We start from the raw sequence: 25,713 nt of genomic DNA, 5'->3' as shown, positions 1-25,713 counted from the left end.
GTCAAAACATGTCAAATTCGCACAGATGATGCTTACTCCTCCTAGTTAACTGATCCCACTTTTGGTGTGTGCATGGATCCGTGTTTGCCCAACTATGTATTTTGTATTGCTTATAGGAGTTACGAGATTGATCACTGTTCATTACCTTCACCTTTCATTTATAACGTTTGGATCCTGAGTTATACGTACTGCAATTATATTCTTTAATTTGACATTTTGTTTGTTACGAAATCTCCTATTGACAAATTAAAAACAATCAACTTTTTTTCTCGCAATATATGTATGAATTAAAAGTACCGAAAGTGTTTGAAATGCAGAATTTGAAATCGAGGCTAAACCGTTCGTTTCCAATGACTTTAGTCTGTGCATCCGTCCTAGCGGCATGAACAAAATTATTGACTTTGCCAGAATGAACATTGGCTAAACCTATTCCTGATATAACAATGTTATTCTCCCTCTGATAAACGACAACGGTTTTTTTCTCATAACTTTATTTCTCTTAAGATATCTGCGTACCGCCTCATATTACCAACGATACATCGCCTTGCTTCACCAACTAAGGGATTTAACTGGTGAATAATGTAGAAGTTTACGTTCCAGTCTCCCCATACAGATGTTGGCATACGATGGTGCCATTTTTGTTCCCATAGCTGTACCACTTATTTGGAGAGACTTGAGATTTTTATCACTTCATAAATTTTGGATCAGCTCTTTGGACAAATAAGGCATCTCCTAATTCGCTCCGCTATTAACATTGATTGGCAAGCCTAAAGACCAACAAACATGTAGTCTGCTATGTAAATCCGTTTGTAGATTAGTGTAGTTGTAGTGCTATATGTAAAACTTATACGGTACCAATTTTGATGCACCAGATGCGCATTTCGACAAATAATGTCTCTTCAGTTATGCTCAACCGAAATGTTTGAAATCCGAAATAACTATGAAGTTTTAGAGCTAAATATAACCAAAAACAGCGTGCCAAAAAGTGGAGCCAAATTCGTCCAAGGATAAGAGCTATGCATGAGGGAGATAATCCTTAATTTTTGAAATGAATTTCTAAATTTTATAACAGCAATTAAATATACATCCGTATTTTCAAGCTAGTACTTAACTACTGGGCTGTAGAGACCCTCGGGGACTAACAGCAGAGGCCTCGACCCAGGGGTCATAATGTAAAACTTATATGGTGAATATAAGCTTTCAGCATGGGTGAAATGAAAACTATATTTTCTTACACTTTTACCTCGATAGTGTTGTGAGAATCTGGGTAAGAATAGGTCCTCAGTACCCCTTGCATGTTGTAAGAGGCGATGAAATGGGGCGGTCCATCGGATGAGACCATAAAAAACCGACGTTCCGTGCCATAGCAAGTGTGGCTCGATAAAGATCCCTCCCTGCTCAAAGGCCGTAAGTGGCGAGCATAGGCCTAAATTTTGCAGGCCTTCAGTGACGTCTCCATACGAGTGAAAATTATCGTGAGAGAGTTAAACAGTATACTATCAATTAATCAGTCTTGGATTAAAATTCAGTAAGAACTGTGGCTTCTTCAGTATATTTGAAAAATAGAATAAAACTAACTCACTTCCTGCATCTACATGATAGATCCTGGTGAAAGTTCCAACATCATTCAGAACCACTAAGGTGTACTCTCCAAAGTCCCCTGTTTTAACACTCCTTTTGTATAAAGTGATGTTTTGTTTATTTTCTCCCTTACTGTCTGTTATGCTGAAGCCATCTGTATTATTCTGAATGACTTTTCTCTTATTATTTTCCCCCGACAAAGTCCACTGTATCAGAGTTGCTTGTGGGTACAAAAGCATTCTCACGAGTATTTGAAGAGATTCATTATTTCCTATGCCAAGTTTGTCTGAATCCATGCTATACAGTCGAGGTTTACCTTTCCAAACATAAACATACGATAAGAAATTGAATGTATTAGTTTCAATATATATATATATATATATATATATATATATATATATATATATTGTTATTGATATTCTTTACAAGGTATTTGCATACTGATGTATATATAATGATGCTTACTGAAGACGATACGTATTGGTCATTGCCACCAAAGAAAAAGCATACTCAATAAAATTGATCAAAGATAATGATAACATGACTGCGGATGGACAGGATTGGTTCCTAACAAAAAGAAGACTTACATCTAACCGCTACATGGGTTGTTCTGACAGCAGTTGTACCCTTTCCATTATCAGCTGTAACTTTGTAAACCCCGTGATCTACGCAATTTGCTGATGATATATCCAGTGAGCTACTGCTTACATCACTGTCTCTCTTTACAACAGTGTTGTTTTGTACAAAGAGCCAGGTGATGCTAGATAACGGATTTCCATCCACATAACATTTTATCTGAAGTCGTCCATGTTCACTGGTGACATATTCGTCATACAAGTTTGAGGTTATGACGTTGTTATCTGAAAAGAAGTTTAGATTTGTAAACATTTTTTAAAAAATTAGTCTTACTGAGAGCAGCACGAAGAAATATTAATGTTCAAAGTTTTCTTTGATATTCAATAAGCATCAACAATCTGTTCTACATGATAGGCAATGCATGACAGAACCCCAGTTGTTTATTTAAACGATCTACAATACATGAAATAAATACAATAACTGCATGTGAAATCAATAAAATAACTGTATGTATTAATTGCATAATCAAGGAGTGTATTGGGCTAGATCATCTTGTGAAAACAGAAATATTTTGACATGCATTAATGCACGAAATCTCTACATAATAATGTTCTAAATGACATCTATTAACAACATTTGCTTTCTTGTACTGGAGTCATTGAGTTGAGGGGCACTTCCTTTAAGTTAGATTACATTTACTTCGAAATCCAAAATCATTTTATCAGAAGTGTTCAGCAAGCATTGTTGCAGATTTTGGAATTGTTCGCCTGATTATTACAAAATACGAAATATCTTGATAAATTCTGATAATTCTGATACATATAAATAAATGTAGTTTATTTTGACGATTTAGAACTCACGAAATTAGTTGATGCTACAGAGGTTCGTGAATATACAATGATCGCATAATCATGAAGATGAAGTGTCAGATCCACAGTTGTTTGATTTTTCTTGTTAAACAGTGAGCCATATATTCTGATCTGGTAAACGGAGGTATCCGTAGTTTCTTCTTTTGGATTTAATGAACTCTCTTTGAACTCATTTATCTTGCTCTACCATTACTGAATTATCACCATTAATGATTGATAATATATGACTCATGGCGGGTGTGACCGGTCGACAGGGGATACTTACTCCTCCTAGGCACCTGATCCCACCCCTGGTGTATCCATGGGTCCGTGTTTCCCAACTATTTTGTATTGCTTATAGGAGTTATGATATTGATCACTGTTCGTTATTTTCGCCTTTCATATACATCTAGTTTAAAAATACAGTTCCTAAAATTGATTAAAATCAAGCCTTGTAAATGAGCAATCTGTTTCTCATGAGAAAAGAATAGGAACATAAAACTCATATTCATCCCCTGTTTTCCTCTTGATCTTATGAGAATACATTTCAGAATTTTGAAAACGACCACCTTGTAAAATGGTTGTAGTTGGTTGTATATTTTATAACGTCCCGCTTGGTAATTTTTCACTCATATTCAGCATTTATCTATGATCGTTATAATTATCTAATTTGCAAATGCAACCTGTGATCGGGCCAAATGCTGGAAGACATGATTTATACCGATTGTTAGGCCGTTCTTGGGAAACTGATTTGACTACGGGTTACTCCGTTTACGTGACGAAGAAATAGGGTTTAAAACGGGTGAAACCGGTTGCCAGGGGATGCTTATTCTTCCAAGGCACCTAGGTCCCGCCTCTGGTGTTTCCAAGGGTCGTGTTGTCTTTACTCTTAAATTTGTAATTTTGATAGAAATTATGAGATTGCTTATCTTCACTTGTTCATATAGGAAACTAGTTCACATATTCGTTGAAATATAAATATGACTAATACTAGTATGTTCTTGTAGGTTTCAATATTTTGACCAGACCACAATACACTGTGGATTTCAGTTTTGTGAAAACACTGTACATATCGTATAACTGATGACTGTCGCATTAAATTCCCCTTATTCTCATTTTGTATGTATTGTGAATAATCTGCTCTTATTTTGTGTATATATCGAACACACTCCAAATCCTGTTTGGAGCCTCTTTTTACTGTGCCGTAATTGGAACCTTACTTCACTGGACTTTAAACCACCAGTCCGTGCTGAATTCAGTTTGGACACGACAGTCTAGCAGGAAGAACTTTTTTATACTTCTCTGCATAGCAGTTTATATTAATCAGCATATTTTCCAATTTTATACATGGCATATACGTAGTGCTGCATATGATCCAGCTGTTCTGAGATAAGGTGTTTTATTTACTACTCAGCAATATGTCTATTGTTTTATGTTATTTTAACAGTCCTATAACATCCAGTTATGTCGTTCCTTGGTGTTAACTTAATTTCATACATGTGATTTTCATTCGTATCAAAATGGTACTAATTGAAACAAGTGTTCAGTGTATGGTGCAGTATTATAGTCATCAAGTAGACTTGGTCCAATATGTGTAAATGCATAGCAATGCAATGTAAAACTTGGATGTATTTGTGGAGTCTTTCCAATAGATAACAGTGTAAATGTATTGCCTTAAACAGAAGGCATGTCCAGGATATTATCTGCAAATAATATAATGTTGTATGTGTATTTATGTGTAATGTAACGGCACTCAGTGTGTACAAGTAACATATTACATTTTATGTATGTGTATCAAAACAGGTCCTCTCCCTGTGGTCTACTACAGTTATACTGATGTAACCAGTGTATGAAGGACGTGAAGAGTAATAGTATAGGACCAGGACAACCAAGCTCCAGGAGTGGGTACATCGGTCAAGGGACCCCACAGAGGTCTTAAGATTATCATGGGCATGGCCACTTGTGAAATTAGGACCATGTTCATGTAAGAGATATTGTACATAATAAACTCTTTATAACTATATTGAGACTTTTTTTAATGTGTTAGCTTGGCATGGTTACAGCCAGCTCGTCCATCTGTGACAAAGTGGTGTCAGAAGTGGGATAACAGCCTGAAGGGATTGCAAGCCTTCAGGATACACCCATCAGGAATACAGTTGTCAGGAATACAGTCTTCAGGATACAGCCTTCAGGGATGAAGCCTTCGTTTGATAAAGACTTCATGGTCGTGGACTTTGCAGAGACTGTCAGATTGTAGAAACATTCCATATATTTTTTTCTACAATCAATGTATAAGTTGTAATGTAGCGTCTTTTGTAAATACATTTTCATGATGTATTTTGGTGTGGTTTATTTCCAACTACTGTTTTTTCACTATGTTACATATCTTGTAGAAGAAATGTCCAGTTCTGGTTGTTTGGGATCTTAGAAAACTTGGGAAAAGACTTGAACCTGTCTCAGTAAGTTTGATCATGTTGGTACTTGCCGTGTATGCCATGTTAATAATAGTTATGAAATTTTGCTGAAACAAGCAAAATATGTAGTGTTGTATTATGTCCAAAGTGAATTGAAGTACAATTAGATTATAAAGGTCCATACGAATCATTCTGAAACGCATGAATTAGTTGCATGTTCAAATATGCACATTCTCAATGAATTGAAGAGGTATGTTGAATCTGTGGGTTTTAAGGATGAAGGGTTGCAAAATTTCATTAAAGAAGAGTTAGAGAGAAGTAGATTTGAAGCAGAGGCAGAGAAAGAAAGTGCAATGGTTGAATTAGGGTAAGATGAAATGTGGCATGAGATAGAACAAATGCGTGTATGATCTAGGTCACCTGAATTAGATGATGAACCAGTTGAAGATAGTAACAGTGAGCGTAATTTCAATGTTAATCAGGGTAGGGTTAAACCAAGAGTTCCCAAATTATCTGTTTTTGACTATATTCATGACGAGATGGATAGCTATCTATTAAGCTTTGAAAGATATGCCGGAACTCAATATTGGGATGAATCAGATTGGGTCATAAATTTAAGTGCCCTCCTAAGGGTAAAGGCTTTAGATGTGTATGCGTTAATGCCAAAGAGTGACGCCCTTGATAATAGGAAAATTCAGAATGCATTATTGCGACGTTTTGAACTGACGGACGATGGATTTAAGAAAAAGTTTAAATTTTGCAGACCCGAGTGATGTGAAACACTTTCCCAATTTGTGGTAAGATTAGGTAGTTATTTCGATAGATGAGTTGAAATGGCAAAATCGCCGAAAACATTTGACGGTTTGTATGACCTAATGCTACGCGATCAATTTCTTCATAGCTGCAGTCAAGACTTGAAGCTTTTTCTGAAAGAGAGATTGCCAGATACTTTAGAGAAAATGGCAGAATTGGCTGATCAGTATAAGGATGCTCGAGATGTGAGTGCATTACAGTCTACAGGTAAGAGCAAAATTTATCCGCCAAAGAAGGGAGGTGAAGGGAAGAAACAAAATCGGGTTGAAAATCGTCGTGCATCTGATAAGCAAAGCAAGTTTATACCTAAATCGGAGCGTACATGTTATAAGTCTCATAAAATTGGTCATATAGCGTCGGAATCTAGGTCAAAGCTGTTTGCTAAAGGAGTATTTCAAGTCATTCAAGTGACTGAATCAACAAAACAGGTATGTTTTGTAAGCACATTATCAACTGAATCCGTGGTGGATTCTAAAGCTACAACTTCACCAACGACCATATTGACATCATCTTGCCAAAGAAACTCAAGTTTGAACATGCCAATATCTGCTGGCCACGTCAATGACGAACCGGTAACAGTGTTGAGGGATACTGGATGTGCTGGCATTGTGATCAGGAGGAGCAAAGTGACAGAAGAAAATATCTTGAAAGGTAAGACACAGATTTGTATTCTAGCAGATGGCTCTACAATCACCGTCCCAGTGGCAGAAGTCAGCATCAATAGTCCTTTTCTAAAAGGTCGACATGAGGCATGGTGTATGGAAAATCCGGTTTATGATTTGATTGTTGGAAATGTCCCGGGTGCAAGATCTGCAGACAAACCCGATCCTGAATGGCAGGTAAATGCGGTGGAAACTAGGCAACAAAGACGTGACAAGAATAAGCCATATCAAAAGCTTAAGGTTCCAGATATCATTGCAGCGGAAATAGATCCTCAAATCATCAAGGACGCTCAAGAGCAAGATCCATCACCAGGGAAAATACGTGAGCATGCAACACAAAACTTTACACAGATGAAGAAAAAAGGTAAGGTTACATGGTACAAGAAAGGATGGGCTACTAAAGTCGTTCCAGAGGAACATCGAGAAAAGGTAATGCAATTAGCTCATGATTCTTTGTTGGCGGTCATTTAGGTATACAGAGGACACTGACCAGTACGTGTTGCACTTGAAAGATCATGCAATCTATGTCAGAACTTCCACAGGCTAGTTTGGAGAAATCCTCGATCAGACACAAGAAAATGTACGATAGGAGAACAAGATACAGGAGTATCAAGGTAGGATATAGAGCTCTCGTGTTATTACCAACTGATAATAACAAACTTCTTATCCAGTGGAAAGGTCCTTTTGTTGTTACCAAGAAAGTCATCAGAGTGGATTACCAGCTTAGCATTCAAGGTAAGACAAAAACTGTTCATGTAAACTTACTCAAGAAGTACATAATGAGAACAGAAATTGCTTCAGTGATGCTCACAGACGAAAGTGCCTTTGGATTGGTGAATGCTACAGTGGTAGATTGTGTGGAGGATGAAACACAGGAGGGACAGATACACGAGTATCTTCAGTTGCAAGTAAGCAGCAAAAGTGAAGTTGATACAAACCCAATGCTTTCGTCAGCGGACAGAAAACAATTGATTAGGACTTTGGAGGAATTTGATGATGTTCTTCAGGACAGATCAGGGATAACTCATGTTTTACAACATGAAATCAGATTGGTAAGTGAAAACCCAATTCAAGTCAAAAACCGTCAGATACCCTATTTCTTGGATGATACAATCAATAAAGAGGTAATTGCGATGTTGCAAATGAACATTATTGAACCATGGAACTCTCCATTTTGTTCACCCATTATCATTGTGCCCAAGAAAGATGGTACAAATAGGTTCTGCATTGACTTCAGACTGCTCAATAGTCAGGCAGTGTTCGACTCTTAACCAATGCCTAACTCAGACGACATGTTTTCTAAACTGACTGGGCATTGTCACTTTTCCAAAATCGACTTATCGAAAGGTTACTGGCAAGTTGAATTAACTGATTCTGCAAAACCAAAAACAGCTTTCAGAACGGGGAAGGGGTTATTTCAATTTTCGGCTCAGTGATCCCCTACTACTTTTTCCCGACTAATGAGGAAAGTTTTGTGTGGACTAGAAAATGTAGATAATTTCATCGATGATATTCTACTCTATACAAAGACATTGGATCATCATTTTATGGTTCTCAAAGACGTTTTTAGACGCTTGCGTGAAGCTGGTTTAAGAGCTAAACCAGGCAAATGCTCAATTGCCTATTCAAGCTTGAAATGTCCAAGTCACATTATCGGAAATGAGCAACTAAAGCCAGATTCTGAAAAGGTAACAGCGATTAGACAAGCACAAAGACCTATTACCAAACAACAATTACAGTTATTTCTTGGTCTTGCTGGATTTTACCGCAAGTTTGTGCCAAACTTTGCGCATGTTGCGTTAACACTAACCGACTTAACAAGGAAGGGTAGCCCAACTAAATTTGAATGAAATCAGTGTCACGAATTAGCATTCCAGGCACTCAAATCATCCTTGACACAATGTCCCATTCTGAAACTGGCAGATATCAAGGATGTATTTATACTTCAAACCGATGCGTCTGACAGAGGTTTAGGAGCAGTTCCCCTTCAAATGGAGCAAGGTAAAAAAAAAAAAAACTACCTATAGCATACGCAAGCAGAACGTTCAAAGTGTGCGAGTGCAAGGATGCAACAGTGGAGAAAGAATGTTTGGCTATTGTATGTACTATCCAGAAGTTTCAGAAGTATTTATACGGTCATCAGTTTGTGTTGGAAACTGACCATAGTCCGCTGGTCTGGTATATTTGAATAAGTCAAAGCGCACAAATCCTAGACTGATGAGATGGGCGCTCAGCCTACAGCCGTCCAAGTATAGAATCCAAGCCATCAAGGGCAAGGATAACGTAGGTGCGGATTATCTAAGTCGTTTGTAATACTGTAGACTGTACATAACCCATTGAGATTTGTTTTATGACGTTGAATTTTAATGTGTGGCTAAAATACTTCGTACTTCCTCAAAAAGGGGGGTATTTGTCACATTCAATTCCACTTATTCTCATTTTGTATGTATTGTAAATCATATGCTCTTATTTTGTGTACATATCGAACACACTCCAAATCCTGCTTGGAGCCTCTTTTTACTCTGCCCTAATTGGAACCTTACTTCACTGGACTTTAAACCACCAGTCCGTGCTGAATTCAGTTTGGACACGACATTCTAGCAGGAAGAACGTTTTTATACTTCTCTGCATATCAACTTATATTAATCAGCAAACTTTCTAGTTCTATACATGGCATATACGTAGTACTGCATATGATCCAGCTTTTTTTAGGTAAGGTGTTTTATTTACTACTCAGCAATATGTCTATTGTTTTATGTTATTTTAACAGTCCTACAACATCCAGTTATGGAGTTCCTTAGTGTTAACTTAATTTCATACATGTGATTTTCATTCGTATCAAAATGGTACTAATTGAAACAAGTTTTCAGTGTATGAAGCAGTATTATAGTCATCAAGTAGACTTGGTCGAATATGTGTAAATGTATACCAATGCAATGTAAAACTTGGATGTATTTGTGGAGTCTTTCCAATAGACAAAAGTGTAAATGTATTGTCTTAAACAGAAGGCATGTCCAGGATATTATCTGCAAATAAGATAATGTGTCTGTATTTATGTGTAATGTAACGCCACTCAGTGCGTACAAGTAATATATTACAGTTTATGTATGTGTATTAAAACAGGTCCTCTCCCTGTGGTCTACTGCAGTTATCCTGATGTAACCAGTGTATGAAGGACGTGAAGAGTAATAGTATAGGACCAGGATAACCAAGCTCCAGGAGTGGGTACATCGGTCAAGGGACCCCACAGAGGTCTTAAGATTATCATGGGCATGGCCACTTGTAAAATTAGGACCATGTTCATATAAGAGATATTGTACATAATAAACTCTTTATAACTATATTGAGACTTTTTTAAATGTGTTAGCTTGGCATGGTTACAGTCAGCTCGTCCATCTGTAATAATGACACCAATAAGAACATTTGCAGTCGCCCTGGTATGGAAAAATACATCCTTCATAATCTATGGGTTCTTAAATATTTCTTAGAAATTGAATGTGCGCTACTTTAAAATGAAAGGTGAAGACAAAGGACATAACTTCTATTAGCAATACAAAATATAGAGGTGGGCAAACACGGTCCCCTGGATATAACATAATAGGGTTAAAATATATGAGACTTTTGTAGCCAGAGGAATAATACTTACAATGTTTGATTTTCATGCCTAAGTCGGGTCTTAGATAACATTTAACAATCATAGATTTCGAAGATATCATCGGTATTTCTTTTATTATTATTCTTAAATTCAACTTTCAACAACATTAAACAGTAGAAATAAAAGTTTTAAACTTCGGTGTTTTATTTTTCTCTTCTTTGTATGACATGTCATGAACACGTCAACTAAAAAAATGATTTGGATTCAGGCTGTATATAAAATTAAATATCTTTAAGACAGATTCATTAAAATTAATACTTTTTACAATCAGTCAGACTAAACAATGAATTTAAATGAAATATTCAACAATCAATAAATGGAATTTAATTTGCAAATGCATTTGATGATTGGCTAAAATTAGTCTGTGTGAGAGTTAAAGTCAAAATAGTTTCCAATGAATCAACTTCAATTCAAGGTAGATAATTTTCACCTTCGAGTACTGTAAATGGCATTGATGTACAATTAAATCATACTTGAAATACCTGTATCTTCATATGGGTATACGCTTTTAGAATTTACTTACAGTATACGATGATGGTCCGTGTTCCTGACGTTCTGTTATACAACAATGACGATCTTGGACTTGTGGCTCTACACTGACACGTTCTCTGGTTGTACTTTCTGTTGGCTGTCAATGTCAGCTCTGACTGGGTCCCTGTATTGGTCACTCCAGTAGTCAGTGTGTCATCTCCACACACCCAGCTCCATGTGATGTGAGGGTTACCCAGCGTAGACAAGGTACATCGTAATGTAATGGACTGTCCTTCATCCACTGACGTAGATCCATCAGTTGTCAGTTGTGGGGCAGCAGGGGGTGCATCTATGTTATTCAATTTCATGATATTTTATTACCTATTTTTACATTTCCACATTGCAAATAAATGTATGTCATTAAAATTTGAACACCCCTCTGACAAAGTACATCCTATGTTTTTAATTTTTTCCCGGCTTTTAACACGTTTAAAAGCGTATTATACGACTCTGCAAACCAATGTCTATTTTATGCAATTGTTGATGATACAAGAATGCTGAGTTCCTTTCTATTAATGCATGCACATTTAACACGCACTAGAGACCTGGGTCGGGTTTCAGAAAACTATTTTAAGATCTGACTAATGACAATCATAAGATACGACATTCCCGTTTCACAAAACTATCTTAACTTCAAGAAATATTAAGATAGATCTTATGACATTGCTATACTCGTTACATTGAAAAATATCCTTTTTTTATCATCTTTTAACTGCATGGGTGAATTTTAATGCTAAATGAAAGATTTAAATATATAAAAATATAAAAGGAATATGAAGTATTACGAATTTAGCCATTTGTAATAATTTAATGTATTTAAAAGATTTAATATATGGTACTTCTTTTCTAAATTGTGTTATTTTACACGTTACTCGAAAATTATGCTCGGTTTGGGTACCATTTAATTACAGCAATTTCTGATACAAAGTGAAAGTATTGAATTATGTTTTATAAAAGCATCTATATGAAAGGTGAAGATAACGAACAGTGATCAATCTCATAACTCCTATAAGCAATACAAAATAGATAGTTGGGTAACCATGGACCCCTGGACACACAAGAGGTGGAATCAGGTGCCTAGGAGGAGTAAGCATCCTCTGTCGACCGGTCACACCCGCCGTGAGCTCTATATCCTGATCTTGTAAATGTGAAACTCTGATATATATATATATATATATATATATATATATATATATATATATATATGAATTACCATTTTTAGACATCCTGATTGTAAAGGAGGGGGTGAAAATCATAACAGATCTCTACTACAAGAATACAGATTCCCATCAATATTTGATGTTTAACTCATGCCATCCATCTCACACCAAACGAAACATCCCTTTTAACATGGCCCGGAGAATTTGCACAATAGTAACAGATGAGGATCGCAGAAATACAAGATTATCTGAACTTAAGACATTTTTATGCAGACAGAAATACCCACCAAAATTAATTGAAACAGCTATACAAAAGGCTAAAGAAACTCCCATCACAGAATTGCGAACTACTAAACAACATGAAGAAACCAACAACAAAATTCCTTTCGTTCTTACACACAACCCGAGAAATCACAACATATTCAAAACAGCAAAGCAGTTATTCCCTATTATTCAACAATCAGAAACATTAAATTACCTCATTCAACCCACAGATATACTCCATAGCAGACGTCAACCACCAAATTTGAAAAACATTCTCACTAAAGCCAAATTTACATCAAACCTCGAAAAACCAGCAGTCTTCAAATGCGAGGATCCACGATACGGTACTTGCCAATTTATACAAACCGGCCACTCCATAACTTTCAAAAACGGAATGAACTTCAAAGTAAATTCAACTATGACGTGTAAATCTAAAAATCTACTTTATTGTATGACGTGCCCTACATGTGGAGAAAACTATATAGGACAAACAGGAACCAAATTGGCTGACCGTGTTCGTGTACATAAACAACCGATCAGAGATCCTACAATAAGAAACACACCGTGTAGCGGCCACTTTGATTCGTGCGGGGAAGGCAGTTTTTATATTTTTATATTTTCCCATTTTACAAAGTAAAAGAGGAAAATGAACAATTACGCAAAGCCAAGGAATACTATTTCATAAAACTGTTTAAGCCGAAACTAAACTGTTAATATTTTTACTTCATGTTATTTAACATGTATATTTTACATTGAATGTCTCCTTTAATGTACAGGAATTTAGAGGCGCTTAAAACTTATAGACGGAACTGTTTAAAATATGTCTGTATTTTTTAAAAGTGCCTTACATTAACATTGTATAATGTTCTGACGTCACAATCATGACTGCATTATGTTTAACGTTGCCCACATAACGTCACGAGGATGACGTCATAATGGAACTTGTTTACATTGTTTAAAAATCTACTGACGAGCCCGCAGGGCGAAAGCGCTATAGATAAAAGTTTGAGCATTGGATTTTATTTTTTTACTTTATATATACTTATATATATATATATATTCTCCCTCTTTCCATTCCTCCGAAAATAAATGTTTTCTAAATTTTATTTAATAAAATAACATGCTAAATTAAAAAAAAAATCAAAACACGTGTTCAACCATATATACTGGGTACGAAAGCGTTCCTACGTGAGAAAGCAAATTACTAAATAAAACGAGAAAGTACGAAAACTACCAAATATAAGAAATGAATTTATCCAACACTGCTTCTGTGACTACAAATATTCGAAAGCGTTTACTTGTGACATCGGAGCGGTTACAAAGTCCGTGTGTTCAGATAAACCGGTATCAAAATACTTTTAAAAGATGTCTATGAAACGATGTCCATTTTCTCCTGCTGAAATATCAATATTGACTGAAGATGTGGAGAAAAAAAAAGCAGTTCTAAACAAAACTCCATAGTTTACAATGTTGTTAAGGAAACTTGGCAAAATGTAACTTCTAAAGTCAATGCAGTAAATTCAAAAATTATGTCCGGTCGGGGAAAGAAATGAAGAAAAAGCAGCAAAAGTAGGAACGTTCATCACAAAGATCACATTCCCGGTATACGAAGCTTATCATTGATGTCCACATCCTCCACATAGTCTAATGGATTGTTTCTGTCCCTGAAACCAATTCCCTCCGGATAAAGTACCTATTTCCTAATAAAACATAGACTACCACCAAAATCAGTATAGACTTATCTGGATGTCTTAAGATTTCTAACAATCTTAAGATTATCTCAAGATATGACAGTTTTGTGAAAGAGCTATGATAGATCTTATGACAAATTTTAGTCTGAAGACAGATCTTAGTCGTAAGATAGTTTTGTGTAACTGGTCCCAGTAATTTGAAATACGGGAAGTAAGTTTTCGTCTTATGGGACAAGCTCGATAACTTGGAGCGCTTTAAAAATGTATGGTGGCATAGTATTAAGAATGTAATGAATTAATATTAATTGATTGATTGATTAAATATTGTTTAACGTCCCTCTCCAGAATATTTCACTCATATGGAGACGTCACCACTGCCGTAGAAGGGCTGCAAAATCTAGGCCTATGCTGGGCGCTTATGACTATTAAGCAGGGAGGGATCTTTATCGTGTCACACCTGCTGTGAAACGGGACCTCGGTTTTTGCGGTCTCATCCGAAGGACCGCCCCATTTTGTCGCCTCTTACGACAAGCAAGGGGGTACTGAGGACCTATTCTAACCCGGATCCCCACGGAACTAATGAAATAATAGATATCTGGGTTTTTAAGGTCATTATAACACAACCAGGGAGGGTATGTTCAAAGGAACTTATCTTAAGTTATGTTGAACTTTAGGGATATGCAAGACATTGCTGATGTGCATTAGAGAGATTTTCATTATGCAGCTTGTGTGATCGATATTTTAATGCATGTTATTAATTTGTTGTGATAAAAGGTGATGATAGTGCTGGCCTATGTACCTAAACACGTTATCAAAAGCGCATTCGGTCATATATGTTTAGATACCGTCGCTGAAAAAAAGAAGAAATTAGATATCAGTACACATCTTACTGTTATTCAAATAGTTATTTTCAACTAAATACGGAAATTATATTAGAACTGTTAACATTCAAAATACGATTCATTCAAACACTATATCATATTGTGATGTACTAAATCTATGTCACAAGTGCTCACAAAAAATAAAGACACCCCCTCCCCTTTTCACAGACTCTTGGTCGAATTTGACTTGAAGCAAAATATGTAAATAAATATTTATGAAAATACCTTGATTATTTATTTTTATATTTGAAAAGCCCGAGCTGTGAAAATACATGTACAGTATAGCTTAGTCTTTATGTTTTGGTTAATTGCATTACCGGTAGAATAAAGAACCAAAAGATCTAAAAATAAAGAGTACGTTTTTTTTTTAAAGAAAGAAAGAAAATACTAGTGTATTCTATTTTGCATATGCCTGTAGTGTAAACAATGGAAATATATAATTGTTTGTTTAAATCAATTAGATTCAGAAACGTTAACTTCTTTCTGATAATGCCAACTACACGTGTATATAACTACATATAATCTATCAAAGTTTAGTGTGTTGGTAAATATTAAAATTACATACATATGAATACCATATATATCGAATGTATTCTGTTTAAATTATATGTTAATGTTCCTAAAACAGCAGACAATACATGCAGATCACGTAATAATTATCGTCTTTTGTATAGAGCGAGCTACTCAGAGTAGTTCATCGATTTCAAACAGGTATCCATAATAGAGAGGGTTCTGGAAAACAATTCGAAATTTTTTTCAAAATATCGCCATACGAAATTTAAAAGTTTTTAATAATATACAACCATAGCTTTAACAGTACCTACTATCGTCAATATATTTCCAGATCTGTAAAATATGGGCGGGCCAAAATCCTTATGGGAAATTCAGCTAATAGGGAAACCCCAAGCTTAAACTCAGGCTTATAAACATGTACTGTTTGTGACGAATTTATGCGCTGTGTAACATTTAAATCATAAAAGTGCAAATGTCAATGAGTTGAATCATGTGAATTTTAACATGATACAAGAAAATTTATTTTTATTAATATATTTGGGAGTCATTTCATATAAACAGATATTATCGTCGGTATTGAGTAATACGCTTCTGGTGCATGCCGTAAATCGTTCATTGTTTATAGAGTAATACAGTAATTGATATTAATAAGAATATTCAGGATACAAAGTATATTCATAATCATATTCATAATTTCGGATTTCAAAAAATTTCGGTTGAGCATCACTGAAGAAACATTATTTGTCGAAATGCGCATCTGGTGCATTAAAATTGGTACCGTATAAGTTTTACATAAGTAAAATTTAAATATCGAAAGAGTCTAATTTTTTTTTACTCCGTTGGACATACCTATGACAGTTTGATTTCACGGGAGGTTGTCAAAACACGGACAATCACGGACATCACATGAATTACACGCAAAAACACAGAAGAATCACGGAGAGATTTTTTTAAAGTAACGGATTCCTGGATACCAAAGTTACGGAAATTCTATGAAATGATTTTATGGAAGCATTTATATGAAATATGGATTAAGATAAGATGTACTCCTGTATGATGATAGAAATACAGTTTCAAGTTCAGTCCGTATGTTTACAATGTATTGAAATAAATACAGTGACGTCACAATGCATCGATAATCTAAATGGCGATGTGCTCGGCTTTATGCCATGAGGCGCAACATTTCGAATTGGGTATGTCGTCCTTAAAGCATAAAAGTGCAAATATCAATCACTTGAATCATGTAAATTTTAACAGGAAACTAGACAATTTATTTTTATATAAAAATATATTGGAGCATAAAATATATTGGGGCCATTTCATATAACAATTTCACTTCATTATTTAGATATACACTTACATAATATAGCACTCAGGGCCTGAACATTCAAGAATATCCTCTCCGAATTCTCATCGATATAATTTGTATATAAATGATGAGTTAATTTAGTTATCAGTTAAACATTTAATTACTTCTAATGAAGTAGGTATTCAACATACACACGAAGTTTGATTGTGCATGTTCGAGTGTTCGCGTTGTTTATTTTTCGTTGTAACGCTCAAGTACGATATATTATGATGCAATTGGTAATTAATATCTTGTTGATATTATCTATGTAATCTATAATTACTAACTGTGCACAATATGCATCGTAATTTAATGTGGTATGCTTGTACACATTGTTGACAACTTTACCTTATGTTTTATAATGGTCGTTCTCAAACTTTCGATATCCGATGAATGTTTCAACTTTACATTTGCTACAAGCCATTTCATCAAGGAAATCGGTGAAGAATACATTCTGTGTTATGTATTTGTGCTAATTGTTAAGCTCGCTTGAATTTTACATGTCATTTGACTTAGAATTACAAACATTTACTTAGTTTCATTTACAAACTCGTCCATTCGTCTGCATGGACCACACCGCACGAAATACGATTCAGCGTTCTGATTGGCTGAAAAATAACCGAACGCCTCCTGGTAGTTTAGGACGCGGTTAGTATAAAACCAGGCAACATTGAATTATTTGGCGAAGATTGTATCCCAGCATTCGAGGGAAGAGCAAGAAAAATTAGAGAGAAGAAATGTATTTAGAGAAGACGGAAAGGAGAAATGTAAGAAATTTTGTTAAGACAAATTTAATGAGAAGATTTTATAAGTTCTAATATTATGTATTAGATATACATATTGATTAGACCAGTGTTCCTTCAACTCCAAGGTAATACCAAGTGTTGATTTTTGGTGATAATCCTGACAAAACACTGAAGTTATAAATCAAAGTTAGATTGAAACTAATCAAATCATAGTTTAAGAGCCATTCTCTGTAAGCATCAAAACATGTGGAAAACGACCGACACGGATTTTGACGAAATTTTACACAAAGTATACATACGTCAGTCCTTTAATCATGACACCTTAAAATGGGCTTTGACTCGTGTTTCCATGGCAACAAGAGACATCCAATTTTGTGTAAAGACGTGCCCCTCAGTAAATATTGAATTTTCCTTTATAAAAATGTGTATATTAATTTTTCATTTAATTTCCATTGCTATTTAATTAAGCTATGTTGTGTGCAATTTTTAAAAATAAAATTAATTTGCTGCAACGCCTTAACATGAAATATATGCCCTCAAATACCCCAAAATCCCACTGAAAATGAGAGAAAATTGTTTCAATTTTGTGCAGAAACACAACCACTGGTGGATTGTTCTTACATTGATAAATGTGTATCGTATCTACTAGAATAACATATAAAAAAAAATTGAGATGTCATATTTCATTTAAGAAAATAAATGGATTTTAATATTTGCGCTATTGTGAAAATATGCGAGTTTTTCCGAAATCTAGATCACCTCGGCTCTTGACTGCAATTCGTATTCCAAGTATATTCATGATCAAGACAAGTTACGTCCCTTGTCTGAAGTGAAAGTAGAAATTCGTGAGTGGTGATTTGGATATTTTGAGCTGGTTTAAGTCTTTAAATCAACTAGAATTTTACATTTGATACTTAAGTGTTTGTCGGAGACCGTTATGCTCTCGATGGATAGCTTTCAATGATGATATATCAGTGGATTTACGCTGCGATCGTGATTACAACAGGGATAACTTGTATGCAAAAACTTCTGAGAAAATTAGCCGAAAAAGAAACGCACATGTGGCATTAAATGTGTCCAACGCTGTTGTCATAACAATTCAGATCCGTAAGTACTTTACTATCATTCATTTTGTCTCAGTTTGTAAAATAACTAGACAGTAAACAAACATATAGATCTATCGAATTCCATATGCAATTCACCGTTGAATATAAACTTCAAGCAAAATCTTGTACATGAGAAATGCCTGTGCCGATAGGTGTTTGTGAATAAGATTTATCACATTAACTTTAACGTTTGTAAATATTCATAGATCTGTCAATTTAATTTCATTTTGAAGTTTGCAATTGCTCATTCTGATGTTATTTAAACTTATTAATCAGCAAGAAATATTTATTATTGTTAATATACATTTCTAGCTCTGACAGTCAGGGGTGCATATTCAAAATTGGATGTTCTAAATGAAATTAAGACAGAAATATTTTCTGTGAGGAATGTATAAGACTCAACATCATCATTATCACAACACAGTTGTGGGTCATTGAAATTTAAGTGGATCCAACATGGCTGGAAATTGTTTAAAGATTGTTCAACTAGAATGTGTCCACTGAGAAAATCACAGAGGCTGAAACTGTTGGAGAATATATGATGACCAGTTTTTGAATTTCTCATCCCCTTTCATGGAAGGAACTCTACTCAACTGAACAATGCAACTGTACAGTACATGTCCATAGTTTACAGGAAAACACTGATGTATATGCAAAAACAAATAAAGTGTGTTAGTCATTGTTTAAAACTCATTTTTAGATAAAGCTTGAACATATAATTGAAGATTGTTTAATTTATTGTCTGCACTGACTGCGAGCTTCACAAACTGCAATTTAAAATGTACAATTTTAATCTAATAGAAAACAATCAGGATAAGTCTGACAGAAACAGGACAACTTTAAATTCATATTCTTAATATAACCAAGATGGACACAAAATTTGCTTTTAAAAACAAAATAATACCCCATCCCCACCCCGAATTGGAAGTTGGGCAGTATTTTTGTAATGTATGCATCTTATAATTCATTCTACTACATGTATGACACATACATCCATATTATAATTTTGATACAAAACAAAAACCTATTTTTAACAACAGCAATCCACCCCCCCCCCCCCCCCCTGTAAATTGTGTTGTTATAAACAATGGATGTTTTGGGAATTTTTATGGGCATTGGTTTTGCATTGCAAATATTTTTAATGCCATCATCACAGAATCTGGTATTCATGGAAATGAATGAAATTATTTGCAACAAAGTAATTAGAAAAGTGCACTTAAGTACTTATGGAGAAAGTACTGACACAACCCAAAAGGCCATCCATATTCAGTTGTCCCCCCCCCCCCCCCCACTAAAGTTGGATTAATCGAGAAATAAAGAAATGAAATGAAAGGGTGGTGTACTGGTGTAAGTAGATTATGACCTAAGTAACACCATCTTTCTGTTACCTTGCAGCTTTAGTTGACACACAAAACAATTCAGAAATAAAGTTATAATATTATAGAATAAATCTACTGAAATACGTGTACATTAAATTGTTTTCAATGATTATGGTTGCTGGCCCTATCATTTCCATAGTAACACATTTTTCTTCATATTTTCCCCTTTGTATAATTAAATTCAAATGATTAAACAGAGTCATATAATGCTTTTACAGGAAATACCTAGAGATAAATATGTAATTCTTATCTTGTGAAAAGTAAAAATTCTATTGAATACAAAGTAATTCAAACACATTAAAAAAAACTTGATTTTCATTCTAAATGTAATAATCTTCTACCAATGCCTTTTCACTTGAAGATTTTTTTAAATGTTTGCTACACCAACTAATCCAACTTCTGACTAATCCATGGAAATTATGAAATTTGTACTTTATAACAGTGATTAAGAATATGACAGAACACTTTCACTTAATAATGTGCACACACGTTTCTGCTTCCTGACACAAATCAGTTTTATAGTCAGCACTTTTCTTCAAAACATGTATCTTATAATGGTTGCTATGGTAACAAAAGAATTAATCATTTATATGGTTAATTTAAGCAGACTTTTACATCAATTTATATGTTCAAATATAATATTAGAATGAGTTTACACTATCACATGGTAATAAGCAGACCTGTAATGCTTTCTGATACAAATTAGCATACTAGTTTGCTTATTAAAACCTTGTTATAAAATACTGAAATATGGTTGCTATGGCAACTGAAATATTTCATAACATGATAATTCACGATATTTATCATTGTTTATGCCAAATTTAATAGATTAAGGATTTTATATTGATAAATTATTAAAAATTGACTCATATATTCATATTGTGAGATTTTTCATGTTAGCATGGCAACCAATTTTTCAAGCTATATAATTTTATTTAGCAAAATAAGACATTAGTCATTTTTTTTTTATATTTTACACAAAATGGGATGAATTACATTATATATAACTTTCATTGATGTGTGTTGTTGTGTTTTCTTGTAAATGATGTCATAAAATGGCTTAAAAATGATTTTTTTTTCAAATTTAGTCAAAATGCTAAAACATTGATTTTTCAACCTCAGGAGAAATAGGTAATCCAATATTGATTTATTGATGTTTTATTAAGAATTCCTTATCCTGAACCTAATCTTTAAGCAAGCAATAAATACATTTGTACATCAGTAAAATTAATTTGTTTATGTTTAATCAAAAACAGGCCAAAATCGAGCAATTTTAAGCATCTTGGGAGCTGTTTTCACAGTGTTCTTGTTACCATGACAACGGTACCTCAATTTCGAAATTTGGTACCACATTCTATGAGAGGGTATCAAATAATCACTATATGCCAAATTTCAGCAAAATCGGTGAGGGTACCTTTCCACCCCTATAATAAAAATGTTGATGCTTACAGAAAATGGCTCTTAAGGTAGCTGTTGATAGCTAGCCCCCAAAAAACCGCTCATTGAATTTTTTTCAATTTTATTTATTACAACATTTTGACTTTATCCTAAAACATATCAAAAAATCTACAAAAGAAATCAGGTTAATTTTCGAGGAAAGCGAAATTGAAATCCATTCTTTTGCAGCCCCAAAAGGCAAAAAATGCCAAAATTGAGCAAATTAACACAAAAGCCAATAAAAATTTTATTGACACCAGAAATATTGTTTGTCATATATAGTTATGTAAATTAAACACAAACAGATAAAAAATCAACATGGATTAGAAATTCAAAATGCATCTAAGGAAAACATTGGCATGATTCGACTTGGCAATTGGCCAAATTTACCCTAAATATGGCGTTTCTCAAATACTATCAGGCATACATTTTCTGACAACAACAAAATTCTGCTCATAAAATTTCTGATTTTATTTCATTTTTACAATAAGTCAAGTAGTATCTAAAATATTGAATAGAAAAAAATACACCAAATGAGGTTTAATCTGAAACTATGTCAGATTTTGTAACCCTACCCCCTCCCTTCTAGAAATGAATTTTAAGAGATACAGTCAGCAGAGATAAATTATTGACCTTAAATGATTAAGCATTCCCAAATAACCATATTGAGCATTCAAACTCACAATACTAGAAGTTTCTATGAGCCATTTAAGAATGATATATAGTGGCAGTTGACCTTTTCGCACTCACAATGATTGCCTAAATATTTAGTTATTTTTCATACAATTTCTTGTAATAACTGGACCAAATCTATTACCTATACATATGTTTTGATAGAAATTTATATCACTATACAGTATAATACACCAAATATGTTTAAATAACCATTTCATATTTCAATAAGTAATTAATATCAATGGAAAGAGACCCATGGACTGCCCATGGATCACTACATTTAAGTCCATCTGAGTCATCTTACCCTCACAGATAGGTGTGTCTTTCATAAGTTTAAGATTTCTAATTGTAGTTTCACATGGAACCAAAAACTCACTATTGGATAACTGAGAATGCATGTACATGTATATTTCATTAACTAACTGAAGTTTTCCCCAGGTGAAGGTCTATGTTCACTGTATGTATAAGGGGGTGAGGGGGGGTGAATTAGTTCCATTATGAAACTTTTCTAAAAATTTGATATACATTAATGTATCTATGATGTATGTTTCAACTAAATTTTGAATTACAAGGAAAATTCAAACACATTGATTGAAGTTATAAAATTGATATTCTTAATATCATGTGCACATTTTTTACTAATATATCTAAGAAAGAATAATCAACATTGAAATTTCCTTTACATCTATGCAATATTATTGTTTTTCAAAAGGCATGTACTTGTAATATACGAGTACATGTACTTGTTTTCCCTTAAATTCACAATTTAGTTTAAAGTATGTTGTATAACATCCACTGCTCTGAGCTCATATAAGTGAATTAATGTTTTTCATCCAGTCCCAAATTTTGCAGTAGTTCTTTAATCTTCGGAACTTGATCAAACATTTTTAAATTTGTGGAGTTGTGGGGGTCAAGGGGATATGTCATCATCACTGTAAATGGAGTACCTGTTCAAAATATTGATAAATATATTTAAATATAGCAAAAAAGATGAATATCTGATATACTCAGAATTGTCTTTACAAATGTTTATCAAAAAAAATATATAGTACCTCTCTTGCTGTTATACTTGTTGACTCGAAATCCACTTCAACCTGCACTGGTCCTATCTAACCTCCCTCGGTCTTCAGGCTGATGCCTAGAAAAAAGATCATCATAATTGATATTTGCACAGTTAGGTCTATATTATACCATTGAGTAATTAGATTGCGTCAGACAATGTGAATTTTAAAACTGTGTCTCAACACATATTCAGTTAAAATTTAAATACTGATGTTTCAAAATTATAAATTGCAATGAGATGACATGTATATATGTTTTCATAAACTGCCATAGACTTATCATATCTGTTTTATTTACAAAATATGGGTCAAGAGAAGGGCATACGTGTAGTATACATATCTTACTTATGTAGACTTGTGATTAATTTACATTATTTAAAATGGTTTTGCCAACCTACATGTTTGTGTGAAACACGAAACTTCAGGGTTGATATATTTCTTAGGTCACTGAAATTTCAAAGTAATAGTATACATGTATACTATAGTCTAGGGAATTATAATTCAACACATGCCCCCCCCCCCCTTCCACTTTTTATCTGGTTCCCTCATACCCCTAGATAGTAGGTCTATACAGATATTTGTTTTTCATTACTTTTAAACACGTAGTTCAAGGTATGTTATTTTCGTAACGATTATTTTCATAACGATATTATTATTTTCTTAGTAAAAGAGTTGTGAGAGCCCATGTTTACAAATGTGGTATACATTTACATGACATCCGTTCGTTTACAATCACATGCAGAGGTGGGAGTTATATTTTATGCACATATGGAATACATATATACATACAAAATAATACATCTACTGTATGTCGTGTGTTTAAACTTACAGATGTTATTATAAATCTCGTTGTGAAATGGCAGAGGAAATGTGAGTTGAACTTTTGAATACAAATTTATGGCATTTTTTCACTCACCAAACGAAACTATGATTTCGTTGTCCAAGTTCAATGCATCCACCAACTTCCTCTTCTTGCAAGAAACTTTGTTTAGCCTCTCAATAACTGTATAAACAGTATTTAATCTCTCAGCATGCAGCACTCGGATATTACGATGCATCAATCAACAACTTTGTTTACGTAGCGCATCTATGTACATGGATTGGTGGTGGGTTTAACATTTCGATTAGCAATAAGTTTCACACAGATGAAACATTTGATCTACCATTATTACAGACATTGACGTATACTTATGTGGTATGTGCATATTTTCTGTAGGCGAGTCAGTCAGTCACAGCAACAAAACACTTTCGGAACCCCTTTTTGTTTTCGACTATTCTATGACGGAGTAAGGAATTCCGGAAAATGAATTCACGTGAAAATACACAATTTTTACTGATCACGTGGTTGCTATCCGTCGCTACCTTAAGATGTGAGGTGAGAAAGAGAAATGTATTATTCATGATTTGGGGAACATTTTTCACTTTCCACTAAATTCCACGAAATCTTCCGATTCCCTCCGAAACACCCATCCATATTCATTTTTTAGAGAACGGCCTTAGAATGTGTATATTATGGAAGATTATTGCAATTTAGTTTAGTTTTATGTCACTGAATTGTTGAAAGATCATATTCGCCTCTATTTTTATATCGTGATATGGTCTGGACGTACCAGAAGCTAAAGCTAGGAGGACGCAGTACTTTTCAAGTACGCAAATTCTCAGTGTCTGTACTGTGACGCAGTGTGATGGCACAGCACTACTATCGTCCATATATTTCCAGACCTGTAAAATATGGGCGGGGTCAAATTCCTATGGGAATTTCATTCAAGGTGAAGATAACGAACAGTGATCAATCTCATAACTCCTACAAGCAATACAAAATAGATAGTTGGGCACACACGGACCCCTGGACACACCAGAGGTGGGACCAGGTGCCCAGGAGGAGTAAGCATCCCCTGTTGACCGGTCACACCCGCCGTGAGTCCAATATACTGATCAGGTAAACGGAGTTATCCGCAGTCAAAATCAGTGTGCCAAGAACGGCTTAACAATCGGTATGAAACACGTCAGACAGCATTTGACCCAATGCGAGGTTGTATTAATGAGGAACCTCAAGCTTAAACTCAGAGTTATATACAGTTTGTGGAGAATTCATGCGCCATGTAACATTTAAATCATAAAACTGCAAATGTTAATCACTTGAAACGTGAAAGGTGAAGATAACGAACAGTGATCAATCTCATAACTCCTATAAGTAATACAAAATAGATAGTTGGACAAACACGGACCCCTGGACACACAAGAGACGGGATCAGGTGCCTAGGAGGAGTAACCATCCCCTGTCGACCGGTCACACCCGCCGTGAGCTCTATATCCTGATCAGGTGAACGGAATTATCCGAGTTATCGTGTAAATTTTAAGAGAAAACAAAA

At 34.5% G+C, this 25,713-nt stretch overlaps 1 protein-coding gene across 1 annotated transcript in view; it reads right to left on the bottom strand.

The window, feature by feature from the left end:
* Positions 1-25,713, bottom strand: part of LOC130048670 (peroxidasin-like) — a 416,263-nt gene that overhangs the window by 53,204 nt on the left and 337,346 nt on the right. Inside the window, exons 3-5 of the mRNA XM_056145683.1 lie at positions 11,073-11,369; positions 2,169-2,441; positions 1,583-1,897 (exon numbers count right to left, since the gene is read on the bottom strand). Of these exons, the coding sequence (XP_056001658.1) occupies positions 1,583-1,897; positions 2,169-2,441; positions 11,073-11,369 (885 nt within the window). The remainder of the gene's footprint in view (positions 1-1,582; positions 1,898-2,168; positions 2,442-11,072; positions 11,370-25,713) is intronic.

This window comes from Ostrea edulis, chromosome 1 (assembly GCF_947568905.1).
Source record: "Ostrea edulis chromosome 1, xbOstEdul1.1, whole genome shotgun sequence".
NCBI classification, from domain to species: Eukaryota; Metazoa; Mollusca; class Bivalvia; order Ostreida; family Ostreidae; genus Ostrea; species Ostrea edulis.
Note: the sequence above shows the minus strand (reverse complement) of the source record. Positions and strands in the feature narration are given on the sequence as shown.